Source organism: Mus caroli, unplaced genomic scaffold (genome assembly GCF_978045245.1).
Source record: "Mus caroli unplaced genomic scaffold, Mus_caroli_1 scaffold_9, whole genome shotgun sequence".
NCBI lineage: Eukaryota > Metazoa > Chordata > Mammalia > Rodentia > Muridae > Mus > Mus caroli.
Window position 1 is genome coordinate 23,828,090 of NW_028227264.1, and position 13,011 is coordinate 23,841,100.

Consider the following 13,011-nt stretch of genomic DNA (forward strand, 5'->3'; position numbering starts at 1 on the left):
TAGGCCCTCATAGTCCCTTCTGCCCGAATCATTCAGCAAACATTTGTTAGTCACCAATTTATTCTGGACACTGATTATGTCAGTGTGGACCTTGTCCAAGACAGCTCACAGGCTAGAAGAGAAGCCACACAAGAAACCCAGTGCTTATAATCGTGTGGATGCATGCAGTCATAGAAGTGCAGGGAAGTTTTTGAACTGCAGTGGAAGAAGTGGTTCACTCAGCCAGGGGTAAGGTCGAGAAAGAGTTTCGGACACAGCACCTCAACAGGGTTTAAAGGCAAAAAAAAAAAAAAAAAAAAAAAAGACAAAGAAAGAAATGGCCTCTAAATCAGAAACAAACAAACAAACAAACCAAATCCGGCACAAACAAAGGCAGGGAAACAGAAACCACAGGATGATCTGGGACAGTGACATGTAGGTCCATACTGCTTGAGCCATAAGCACAAGGCACAGAGAAGGTGACAGAGTTAGGAGACAAAGCAAGCAGGTGGGAACAAGCCTCCAGGTCTTTGAAGACTTTGCTAGATCAGCAAAGGCAAGGAGAAATGAACAAGGAAGCAAGTGAGCAGTCTACATAAGCCCCGCTGACATCAGGGTGCAGGATAAATCGGGGAGGGGTGAGTTAGAATCGGGGATTATTTAAGAGCCTTCTGTGATAGATTAAGTGAGGGTTAGGTCCTAAATTCAGGTAGTTGCAGTGGTGACAGCCAGATCTGAGACACATTTAGGGAATAAAAACCAAGAGCATTAGAAAACCGATGGGAGAAACAAATTCGGGATGACTCCTCGATTTCTTGATTATGCACCGTGTAGATGGCGCTACCATCGGCTGAAATACGGGTTACTGAGGAAAGAGCAGGTTTAGGAAAAGGGAGAAAGAAAAGAAAAATAAATTGCATTTCAGAGATGTGGAGTTTGAGGTACCTGTGGGACATCCAGGTGGAGATGTCCAGTAGGCAGGTGGAAATACGGGCCTGGAGCTCGGGGGAGAAGTCGGGGCTGGAGATAGATCGGAATCATCAGCATATATGTGTAACTTAAAACTATCGGAGTAGAAAAAAATAACAAAGTGCCAGGCTTTTTGGCTGAATCAACTAGGAAGGCCATTATCAACTAGGGTTTACTTGAAAATTTGCAACTAACTTTGTGCTATTACAGATCTGGCATTAGAAATGAGGCAGTTTATAATTATTTTAAAATAGAAAGGCTGGCTCCTGTCTGTTTCATTACAAAAAAAAAAAAAAATTATGTAGAAACATGAAACACAGAAGTCACCCAGGGCTTTCAAAGTCTGGCCTCCTATAAAAGTCTGGTTTCAAAGCACTCAATGCGAAGATCTAAGCAGCAGTTGGGTGGCCTTACCGTCTTGAGCAGTTGGGACCATCCATGTGGTAGTGGCTGTCGCTTTCTTAACACTTTCCATCTCGCTTTCGTCTGTGATAACTTCCAAAGCTCCAAACTCATTTACTCGAAACTGGCAAGAACATGGAAGAGAAAAAAATGGAAATTTATAAGGGAACTCCTGGGGTGTTATTTATTTCACTGCAGACACGCAGGCTTTAAGCAAACTAAGCACCTGCCAAGAGTGGAACAATTCTATCTTGGATGAGCTTTTTAATAACAGTAAGCCCCCCCCCTTTTTTTTTAAAATAAATTTGGGGCTGAGAGGGATTAGAAGGTAACAGTAGGTGCCCCTACAGTCATGCATATAGAAAGTGGCCCAACACTTCTAACTGGTACTTCTGACACATTTTTATTAAGATTTTTATTTATTTAATACTAGTTTTTTTTTAAGATTTAAATATTTATTATATGTAAGTACACTGTAGCTGTCTTCAGACTCACCAGAAGAGGGCATCAGATCTTGTTACAGATGGATGCGAGCCACCATGTGGTTGCTAGGATTTGAACTCAGGACCTTCAGAAGAGCAGTCAGTGCTTTTACCTGCTGAGCCATCTTTCCAGCCCCCTACTATTATTTACTTAGCAAAGTTACTAAAGGGGAATTCCCCCCTATACCCCCTAGGAATTGATTCATCTCTCTAAAGCAGGCATAGTTCAAAGAGAAGGACATAATGGCCCATCACTTTTCTCCTTAATCCAAGATGAAAATGCATAAGCTACCCCAGCACCACACTTCCATTTTCTTTCACCACTCTCAAAAATTCTCCACCACCTTTAGCTCCAGTTTTCCCAAGCAGCAAGGAGATAATGAATAAATAACCATAAGAACTGAACAAATCTACCGCATGCCAGCAGGTCACGGAAGAGGAAGGTCACTCCCAAGTCCTGGAGTTCTCCTTCCTGACCCTACAAGCTTCCTGTCACCCCATGCCAGCTGCACAGAAAGCAGGTTTCCGCACCAACCGGTTTCTATTCAAGAAGGCTTAATCACTGCTGTTGTACCATGGCAGGGACTCTGTTCTCTCTGACTCAAAAATTCATGGATCTAAATGTTTTTCTTCACTCTTTATATTTTCCATAAAACAGAATAGCAATCAGGATTCATGGCTGTTAGCAGGAGATATATATATATATATATATATATATATATATATATATATATTCCACACTCATTGTATAAAATCATTAAATACTTTCTAGATGGAATGAATTGAAATAGTTTAGGAATATGGGAATGTTTACTCCCTATTATGTATTCTGAAAATAAATTCACAGGCAATGTGCATCGCATAAGTAGTGTCCATGCCAGTTCAGAAAATAGTGAAAGTCCATTTCATGGACAAGAACTAAAATTAACTTTTTTGAAAAAAGAACACTTAAAATTCACAAAAAAAAAAGAAAAAATTACTCAACTAGCAACTCTTCAAAGTAAGGCTGACAGTACCATCTACTGGGCAAGAGTAGATAAAACAAGCCACTGCAATCATTATTTAATGATACTAAAGAAAGTGATACAAAAATCGCTTCTGAGTTCAGTTTTTCAATGATTCACTAAGAAGGGTAATTCTTTTGTTACTTGTAATTCACACTAACATATTCTTACTTGACAAGTGCAAGATGTGAGAAATAGCACCAGACATTTAGAGTAGACAGAAGGGATCCTAATGGTTGCTAAGTTGCAAACCACCCTGCATTATAAACACCCCAAAAAGAACACCAGACCGAATCTCTTGTTGGAAAGTGCAGGTCCGACACTTGGAAGGGTAAATACTCTTGAAGTTAAAAGGTAATAATATCTCTATGAACACACTTAACCTTAGCCATCTTCTCCTCTGCTAACATTACTGCCATAACGGACAGCCTAAGTACAAAGCAGACACGCAGTGTCACTTGGGGACACAGCCCTGAGTCAGAGACCAAGGATGGACACCAAGGGCTAATGCATGAAACAGGTGTAAAAGGAAGGTACACGCACACTTGCAGGGCTAGGATCCATAAGCTTCACTGTACCTCAAAGGTACCCTAAAACCCCAAAACTTAGACAACATCTGCGCTCCCTGTGATTCTTCAGCTCGGGTATGAAACCCTCAAAGTGTGCTCAGCTCACTCTATGTAAAAAGGCAGATAGATTGAAGTTTCTGGTGGCGTTCTCTTCCTGGATTTTGGATGTGCTGATGAAACTAGATGACCAATGACAGGATTCCAGAAAGACCGATACATTTCCTTCTGTTTCCCCAGTTAAGGTTGCAGGTTCTCCAAGTTTTTTGTTTTTGTTTTGTTTGTTTGTTTGTTTTTTAGCTTTTTGAGACAGGGTTTCTCTGTGTAGCCCTGGCTGTCCTGGAACTCACGTTGTAGACCAGGCTGGCCTCGAACTCAGAAATCCACCTGCCTCTGCCTCCTGAGTGCTGGGATTAAAGGCGTGCACCACCACGCCCGGCGTTCTCAAAGTTTGTATGAAGGCTTTGGAGTGATATAAAATTTCTCAAGTGCTCCACACTCCAACTGAGCATATCAAATTATAACCTTTTTTTTTTTTTTTTTTTTTTTTTTTTGAGACAGGGTTTCTCTGTGTAGCCCTGGATGTCCTAGAACTCATTTTGTAGACCAGGCTGGCCTTGAACTCAGAAATCCACCTGCCTCTGCCTCCCGAGTGCTGGGATTAAAGGCGTGCAGCACCACTGCCCAGGCAAATTATAAACTTTTACAAAAGCAATTAATTAAGTGAGACAAAGATAAGGTTGGCATGGCAGCTTTTTCTACATATGAATCCATCCAGGTCAATAATGAAAGAATGACATGACGCTTCAGATATCTGCACAGCCACAAGGCTTTGTTTATCTGGCTTGCCCTGAGCCACCTTTGCAGACTCTGCCCTTTTATTTTTGCATGTAGGGGCAGAAGCTCTTGACCTTCTTTTGGGTCTCTTTAATATTAGAAAACTAAAAGGAACTATCAAGGTTCCCATTTCCATTTTATTACTTTGGATGTTGGAAAAAACAAAAAACCAAAAACGTAAATCCCAATTACCAATGTGTTTTAAGGGCAAAGATGTCTGGTCACTACACTGTTTTAAACATTAACTGAGAAGGCAAAGCCATGCATTAAGAAGATGGTGCTGGATTCTACAGCGGGCTGTTGCAGGTCTGCTCTCTGATGAGGAGCAATTGCTCTCACTAGATAAGACAGTATCCCTGTCAGGGGAGGAGCCACATTATACCAAAGGGCTCCAAAAGACTTAGCTACTTCTGACTCAACGGACTTCTCTCTGGAGAAATATTTCAGACAACATTAGAAATTCAGGTAGACTTGCCTACCTGCCTGCAGATCCCATTCATCGCACTAGGCTGCCTAGTCTGGCCTCAGTGGGAAAGGATATGCCTAGTCCTGCAGTGATTTGAGGTGGGGGGAGGATGGGGGAGGGGTAGCTTCCTCCTCAGCAGAGAAAGGGAGGGGGAATAAGAGGAGGGGCCTGGATCGGTGTGGGGAGATGGGATCAGGATGGGAAAGAAAGAGAGGAAAAAAGGAGAGAAAGAAAGAAAAAAAGAAAGGAAAGAAGAAAAATTAATTCAAGTAAAGAAAGTTCTCTGGCCTTGGGAAGCCCTGTCAGGCACCTTCCTGCAGCGGCAACTCTCCTTAGGCTAGCCCAGAGCCCTTACTCTACAAAAGCGTATCTGCATTTTCAAAGAACAATTTGCATAAAACCTCTAAAGCTTATTTATGCAGAAATGCTGTGGCCATGAGCATGGTCTTTCCCTGACCAGCAGTGGGCACTTGCTATCTCTTGACCTGCTGAAGTGATGCTTCTGGAAGCTCTGCTCCTGCTCTCTTCCCACGCACCATCCCAGAAGTTCTCCCAAACAGCATTTTCAGCTCAAATGGTAACTGGTGGTGTTTAAAGGCTTCCTGGTTCCTGCAGCTGAAGGAAGTTTTCAACCTCTCCAAATGTGTACCCTTTCCCCATGTCTGTTGATCTTGGCACGCTCTGTTTTTAGACAGCACTGTGGTAGTGTTAAGAGAAATTGTTTCGATAATCATTGCAGTCTCCTCTGGCCCAGAGCTGCAATAACTAAGGAGCAAAAGATAGAAGATGCTAAATGAAATGATGAGATACACTGCAGGTAAAGCGCTCCCTCGGAGGGTTTATTTCCTATTCCTCTCACTTCTGCATCCAAAAAGATATTTGTACTTTATTTCAAATAATTATGTTTAATTAACCCAGGATGTGACAAGGGCAGAGAAGCAGATTTTATGAATTATGCAAATTGTCAGCATTTTGGTTTAGTAAAAAATTAATTGTTTAACTACTTAACCAAGATTTTGATGTACAAAGTCCTATGTAACACAGTCAGTGAGATGGTGTATCACAAAGCTTTTCTTGGGAAGTCGAGACACATGTGTCTACTCAACGACAATACTAAGCCCACGACAGACCAAAGTTCAGATACTACCACAGTTCAACTTGCTGAACAAATTTATTATTGGGGATACTTACAGGAGCACAAAAAGACTTAAAGGCAGTTGAATCACCAAAGTTCACCCCATCATAGATGAGACCTCACAAAGCTGGGACCGGGAGCCCAGATTACAGTCTGCAAGTAACTCACACAGGTTAGAAATGGTCCCATCCAAATAACTCAGTTGATCTAAACCACTTCCAGGCAGCTCTGCTAGCCTAATTCTCTGCAGCTCAGCTAGAATGGGAGTGGTCTTTGCAGTCTGACACTTCTCTTCTGAGAGAGACTCTCAACTTTTATTGTTTACTCTGGCAGGGAGGAGCCTAGTGAATCTGTTTAGTTTCAGGGACTTCCTTAAGTTATTTTGAGCTGTTTACCTTCCTCCTTAAGGAGCATGGTAGACTGTTTAAATCTCAGAGGAAACTATTATGACATGCACCTCTAAACACACAAACCATTAAAGAGCAGCAGCCTGGCCTTTGCTCTTCACACTATAGGCTATAAATTGAAAGGGTTATAAATAATGTATTTTGTATGTGAGAAAGACACAGAAAAAGAGAGAGGTATGTGTGAGTATTGTATGAACATGCATGCTGCTACATACACCATCTCTACAATACAGAGGCCAAGTAAATGTCTGTGTTCTGTCTATCATCCTCCACCTTATTATTTCACTGAGAAAAGGCCTCTCTCTAAACCTAAAATTAGGTTGGTGGCCATAAAGTTTCAGAAAGCCTCCTGTCTCCAACCCCCTCTGCCATTGGGCTGCTTTGTACATGGGTGCTGTGGGTTCAGACTTAGTGCCTCTGTGCCTTTCCTCTACTCTTTAAATTACTAAAGTAAGGTATCCAACCGTCGACTGCCCATAGGTAGATTGAACACATGGTAATTACCCTATAATTACATGAGTGTAAAAGTCATATCTAACAAGCCTGATACTAAAACCCTAAATGACTTAATTGCCTGATTATCTTAATAAAAATAATAGGTTAATTTCTAAAATCCATTGCTTAGAAAACTTAAAAAGCAATCCAGATTTCTTAGGGATGGAAACTTCCCATTTGCCAAAGGTTAACTAAAAGTAAGTTATAAATTTCATCGTGTACCTGACATATAAAACATATCATATATAAAAATACAGGAGAGTAATATGCATGCCAGATACAGAAAAGGGCAATTTTCATAATATAGTCAGAGAATGCGCAGCTTGTATCTGTTTGCAGTCTTTCACCAACCATCACCGCTGTCTCACACCTGTGAGTTTATGGATTCTGTCGACTCCCATTTTTTCAGATAAAGCTTACAACATGTAAGGATTTTAAAGACTCTTCCATAGGTTTTACTTTATTGTTAATTGTGTGTACGTGGTGAGGATGGAGGGAGGGGCTGTGAGTGTAATTACCCTTAGAGTTCATAAAGATCCCCTGGCACTGGCTTTACAGGAAGATGTGAGCTGTCCAGTCAAACCAGAGTCTTCTACAAAAACAGAACATGCTCTTAACTGCTGAGCTACCTCTGCAGTCCCTGACGTTAGGCAACTGGACAAAGTTCACATGCTAATATATGGCTGACATGATCGGAGCTTGAAAAATAGCTTTTTTTGTTGTTGTTTTTCTATTTAAATGCTATCAGCTTTCTTTGCCCACCACAAGCCACGCAGGTGGCACCTGGAGAATGTCAGAACAGCTTGAGTCCCATTTGTCCTTGTATTTACTTCCTTTACTGTAGAGCTGTCATGACCCAGAAGAATTAACTAAGTCTATAACTTCTCATCACACAAAACCAAAACTGGGAACTTCTTCTTTTTAATAATTTTGAGTGAATACAAAGTGTGTGTGCAGACTCCTGAGTGCCATATGCTATTCCCATATACATACACAATATGTAATGTTCAGATGGGGGAATTAGCATTCCTACCTCCTCAAACATTTCTATTTCTACATAATAAAAACCTTTGAAATCTTCTTTGTTAGTTATTTTAAAGTAGATCATATATTACTTTGGACTCCTGTTACCCTATGGTATAAAGGACTGCCAGAATTTAATAGTTCTAACTATATGTTGGTACTCTTTTAAAAATAGCTTCTCCAGATTTCCCTAACCCTCACTGGAATGGTTTTGTTTCCTTAATCGCATACACTGGCTCTTCGGCTCAATTAAGCCTAAGCCAACCAAAATCTCAAACATTTTTCCAACGGCAGGCAGATGTTTAAATTGTACCCTTGAGGATCAGTGAGGGCAGGGACTGGGCTAAGATATTTGTTAGGCAGCCATCAAAAGGATTAGATTTCAAGAAGCCTAAGTTAGGGGCAAAATTTTCGATTTGAGGCAGCACAGAACAAGTCTTATAGAGACAGGCCAAGTGACAGCCTGTTAGAGATACAGGAAGTTCAAACACCTGAGAGACTGCATACAAACACAAAGTTTAAAAGGCCACAGGCCACAGACAGGTTCAAGGTCCCAAAGACAGGATCAGAGCAAAACCACACTAGAAATGAAAAGCAGGGGCCGATGGGAGCTTGCACAACTGTGTTCCATGGAGCAGCAGAGGTGGTCCTAACGCAGGCTCAGCAGAGCAGGAGACTCATGGTGGGCTAGCACATACACAACGTTCAGCAGACTGAACGCCATGAAAAGTAGAGACTCACCGTGGGACTAGCACATATACAGTGAGCAGGCTAGTTGGCTAACTGACCTGTGAAGAGTGGAGACACATGGTAGGCTAGCACATAGACAGTGGGCAAACTGACCCATGAAGACTGAAGACACACAGTAGATAAGCATATATACAGTGTGTACACTGAGCCATAAAGACTGGAGACACATTGTAGGCTGGCATATATACAATGAGCAGACTGACCCATGAAGAGTGGAAACATACAGTGGGCAGACTGGACCCCATGAAGAATATGCAGGTGAACAAGTGATTACACAAAATTCGTATTTATAGTATAGATAATTGAAAGGCAGTAAATACTTCTATTGATTCAAATTTTTCATTTTTTTCTTATCCAGCTTCTATATAAGGACACTAGGACCCAGGGACTGTGGTTCCCCACTCAAAGATACAAAAGCCATTACTAAAATATACAAAAAGCTAGACTTTCTAGGTCTGGCATGGCCATATATATTGGCTATTATCATCATAGAACAAAAACAGACGACCCTCCTCAAAGGTCTTGATGATTTCCTTAGATTAAGAACATACTGAAAATATTCTTCAGACCCCTAACCCAAGGGAGAAAACCTGGCAATCTATCAGTATTACAAGGTAGCTTACAAATTTACTACAGAATACCACATACTGTATGAAGCCAGAACACTCTATTTAATGGTTTGAATTTTTGTTTCATGTATATACATTGAAATACATTGTTTCATGTATTTCGTTGTAAAACAAGCTGATTGCAGATACAATAAATAAATAAATAAATGTGCTTATTTATACTTTTTATTATATGTATGTGTGTATTATATACATATATATAATACACACACACAAACACATATGTGTATGATAAAGAAAGCCTACCTTTAAATCACTTCCTGGTAGGGTACCAACGCCATCCTTCCAGTCCATAACACTAAATACATCAAACTCTTGACCACTTGTGCTAGATGCAGATTCAGTCATGATTTATTTTGTAACCTGGAAGAAGGGAAAGAGAGTATAAATACTTCACATGCACATTGATTTAGTTATCATTATCACGTCTGCTTCCTTTACTTTCTTCATTTTCTTGATTCATCCATCTAAAAACAACGGCTCCAAAGCATCATGAATGGAGCTGAGGATAGAGACCCTGGGAGAGTACTTGCCCAGCAGGTTTCAGGCCCTCCAAACCCTCTATATATTACATTTCTGTTTTGCATCAATCAAGTCACCAACAGCATTGCTATTGCAGCTGGGCCAATGTGAAGTAAATGAGGTTTACTTGAAAATAAGCATTGTGAACTTGGACAGTCAATCTGATAACTGAGATGACAGTCACCAAGTACCTAGCAGGCAGGGAGGGGCTTGTGCATGCACTACCGGCTCACTAGATCCAAAGGGGACTCACTCCTGAGTAGAGTGGGACACTCTGTGACTTCACACTACTCGGGGCCACGTCAAAACTCACAGATTGTTTGCTTCTGGACAGTTCCATTTAATATTTTTGAACAGCTGACTCAAGTAACTGAGCCCTGTGCTAACTATAGTCTCAGAAAATTCCATTTTCTGAGATAAAGGAACTACAAAATAAAATGTGGATTTAAAAGACACCATTTTGAATCTGTTATTGTGTATTACTCTATCGTATTAATCTATATTAACCTACCAATTACATGTCTGGCCTACTAGCACAGCAAATGTGAATGTGATTTTTCAGAAAGAAATCAAGTTTGTTTGTTTGATCCAGTTGAAACACTTACTATGATACTAACAAGGTTCCAAACAGCCAAGACTTTGCCAAGGACATGGACTAGTGACAGGAATGAGAATGAAGCTTAGAACACTTAATGAAATATGACAACAGTTGGAAGATTTATATAGTTCATTGGAAAAATGTTCTCCAAATGACTAAGGTATAGCATTACAACAGTAAGCCCGGGAGGGATTGGTTCCAACTCTCAGATGAATAAATTTTAACAGAGGGCGAAACCTCAGTCATCAGGTTTCCAACTGCACACCAACCCACTTTTAGGGTAGACTGCCCCTTGTGGAGTTTTGCTGGGACATCAAAGATTTCCACCATTACTGAAAGAGAAGCAAAATATTCCTCTCTTTTCCAACCCTGTCTCTACATAAAACCAGACCTTCTTCATATACTTCAGCCAAAACAGCAGCCTGGAATAGATGAAAGGCAGGCGAAGTGATAAGAATCCAGCTATCTCTCATAAAGTCGGACATTAGAAAGGTTTGCCCAAGTACAAAACTACATCAACTTCTCCCATTTACGACGACTATTATTGTATATTTGCTACCTTTCAAAAAAATTGTGTTTATGTATATTATCATACAGTAAGTTTACTATCATTATTTTTAAGTAAGTAATCAATCAACCTATTTTAACACAATAAGTATCAATATGCATAGAATATTAGAAAAATAACTACTTGGGTTTTCAATAATTAAGATTTGAGACCAAAAAGCCTGACAGTGGCTGCTGTCCAGAAGAATCGTTCGCTTCCCCCATAGAGAAGAAATGGGGAGGAGTTCACAACCAGGAACTTAGATCTAAGCACATTTACAAGAAGACATGGTACCCAGTCATGGGGCACCAACTCTCGAATTACAAATTATTAAGAAAAACATTACTGGACAAGAGTATTAGAGGAACACTGCTTTTCTTTTTTAAAGATGGGATGATAGGCAATAGTAAATATTTTTATCTTATTTTCTTTACATTTTATGTACATTCATTGTGTGTGTATCTGTTGAGGCACCTGCCTGCCAGAGTGCACATATGGAGGTCAGACAGTAACTTGAAGGGACTCAGGTCTCTCCTTTCATCATGTGGGTTCTAAGGGTTGACCTCGGGATATCAGATGCAGAGGTACTGAGCCACCTCTGGCCCATTTTTATTTGGTCAAGAGACAGAGTCCCGCAACTATGCTAGCCTCAAACTCATGAGTCTTCTGTCTCTACTTCCAATGTGCTAGGATTACAGGGACATTCCACCACACTAGGGAGTATGTGGTTTCTTGCTTTTTGTTTCTAAATGGAAAGCTCTTTTTATATTTTAGTGATTCAGACAAAAATGGATAAGTAAAAAGGCATATGAGAAATTTGTGTTCAACAAATCAGTGAAACTCAAGTGGCCAGATAAAACTAGTGTGCTGGGAACTGTCCAGCTGTAGGTCAAATCTTTGGTGAATCATGTATATTCTTGATTTTACATATTTTCAAGTTGTTTTGTTTTTTTCTTTAGACAGAATATTGTTGTGTAATATGCTGTTCAAAACTTGGAATGAAGCTTAGGCTGGCCTTGATTTTATCCTCCTGCCTCAGTCTCCCAAATGATGAAATTACATGCTCACACCACGATGCCAGGCTCAAGACTTCACAAGTTAGTCTTTCAATGTCATACGCATTCCCTAAACAGTCTGTAAAAACTTTCTTCCTTTGAGAATTTCCAGATGTGCCATTGTTCTTTCTCCCCCTCGTTGCTTTAAATAAAATATCAACCAAAAGATATTTCTCAGTGTGTGAAGTGTCCATCACAAGGACGGAATTATACATTACTAAGACTTAATCCTCAGAGCAGGAGAGGTCAGGGGACAATTATGTGAGGGAAATTGAAAATATTAAATGAATTAAGATTTTGTTTCTACTGCTGTAATAAAACACCATTACCCAAAACAACTCATGGAGGGCAGAGTTTATCATCTTACAACTCTCAGGACACAGGGAAGTCTGGGCAGGAACTCAAGGCAGGAAACTGAAGCAGAGAGCTCGCAAGACTGCTGCTTCCTAGCCTAGCTTATGCCTCATGGTCTGCTTTCTTCTACTACCTAGGACCACAGGCCCAGGGGGAATACTGCTCCCAGAGGGCTAGGCCCTCCAACACCAATCGTTAATCAAGAAAATGCCCTACTGACAATAAACAAGCCAGGACAGACTGGTACTTCCGTGGTGAATGAATCCTCGTTCAGATCTCAATGACACTGGCAGTGTTGTAGAAGAGTGGTATGGATAGAACTTGACACCCCTGCTGGGTAAACAGTGAGTAACCAGGGTGTTTGGCCTTCCCCTACCTAAGGCAGGCAGGCACAAACATCCCAGCACTAGAACCTGCTTGGCACTCTCCAAGAGCTGTGGCAAAAGTTCACTGTGGACTTTATGAAATGCGTAAATGTGCTTCTGCTTTAATACACCAATATTACAATATTACAATATTACACAGTGAACTCAGCCTGCAAAGACCCAGCAAAACTGGTAAACACTGTTCCCATCCACTGCCTTCATGCTCAGGTCCATGGATGTGTCCTCTGAGCCGTTACAATAAAGGACATTCACCACACTGTCTTTCCTAACATCTCCATCTGAAATCACCAGCTACTTTGTCACAGACGTCTGAAGAGCTACAGCAGATGAAGTGTTTTCCCACCCACCACCTACTGCTCAGGAGGAACAGCAGCAACACTGTAAGAAAAGCTGTTTATTTTATGA

The 13,011-nt window shown here is 40.7% G+C and overlaps 1 protein-coding gene across 4 annotated transcripts in view; it reads right to left on the reverse strand.

Moving 5' to 3' along the window:
* Window positions 1-13,011, reverse strand: part of L3mbtl3 (L3MBTL histone methyl-lysine binding protein 3) — a 98,142-nt gene that overhangs the window by 65,393 nt on the left and 19,738 nt on the right. For 3 of the 4 annotated variants that reach the window (XM_029482883.2, XM_021173941.2, XM_029482882.2), the window contains exons 2-4: window positions 9,391-9,507; window positions 1,363-1,474; window positions 925-999 (exon numbers count right to left, since the gene is read on the reverse strand). In XM_029482883.2, coding sequence (XP_029338743.1) covers window positions 925-999; window positions 1,363-1,474; window positions 9,391-9,492 — 289 coding nt within the window. In that variant the 5' untranslated portion in view covers window positions 9,493-9,507. The remainder of the gene's footprint in view (window positions 1-924; window positions 1,000-1,362; window positions 1,475-9,390; window positions 9,508-13,011) is intronic. The other variant, XM_021173942.3, reaches the window with a different exon arrangement.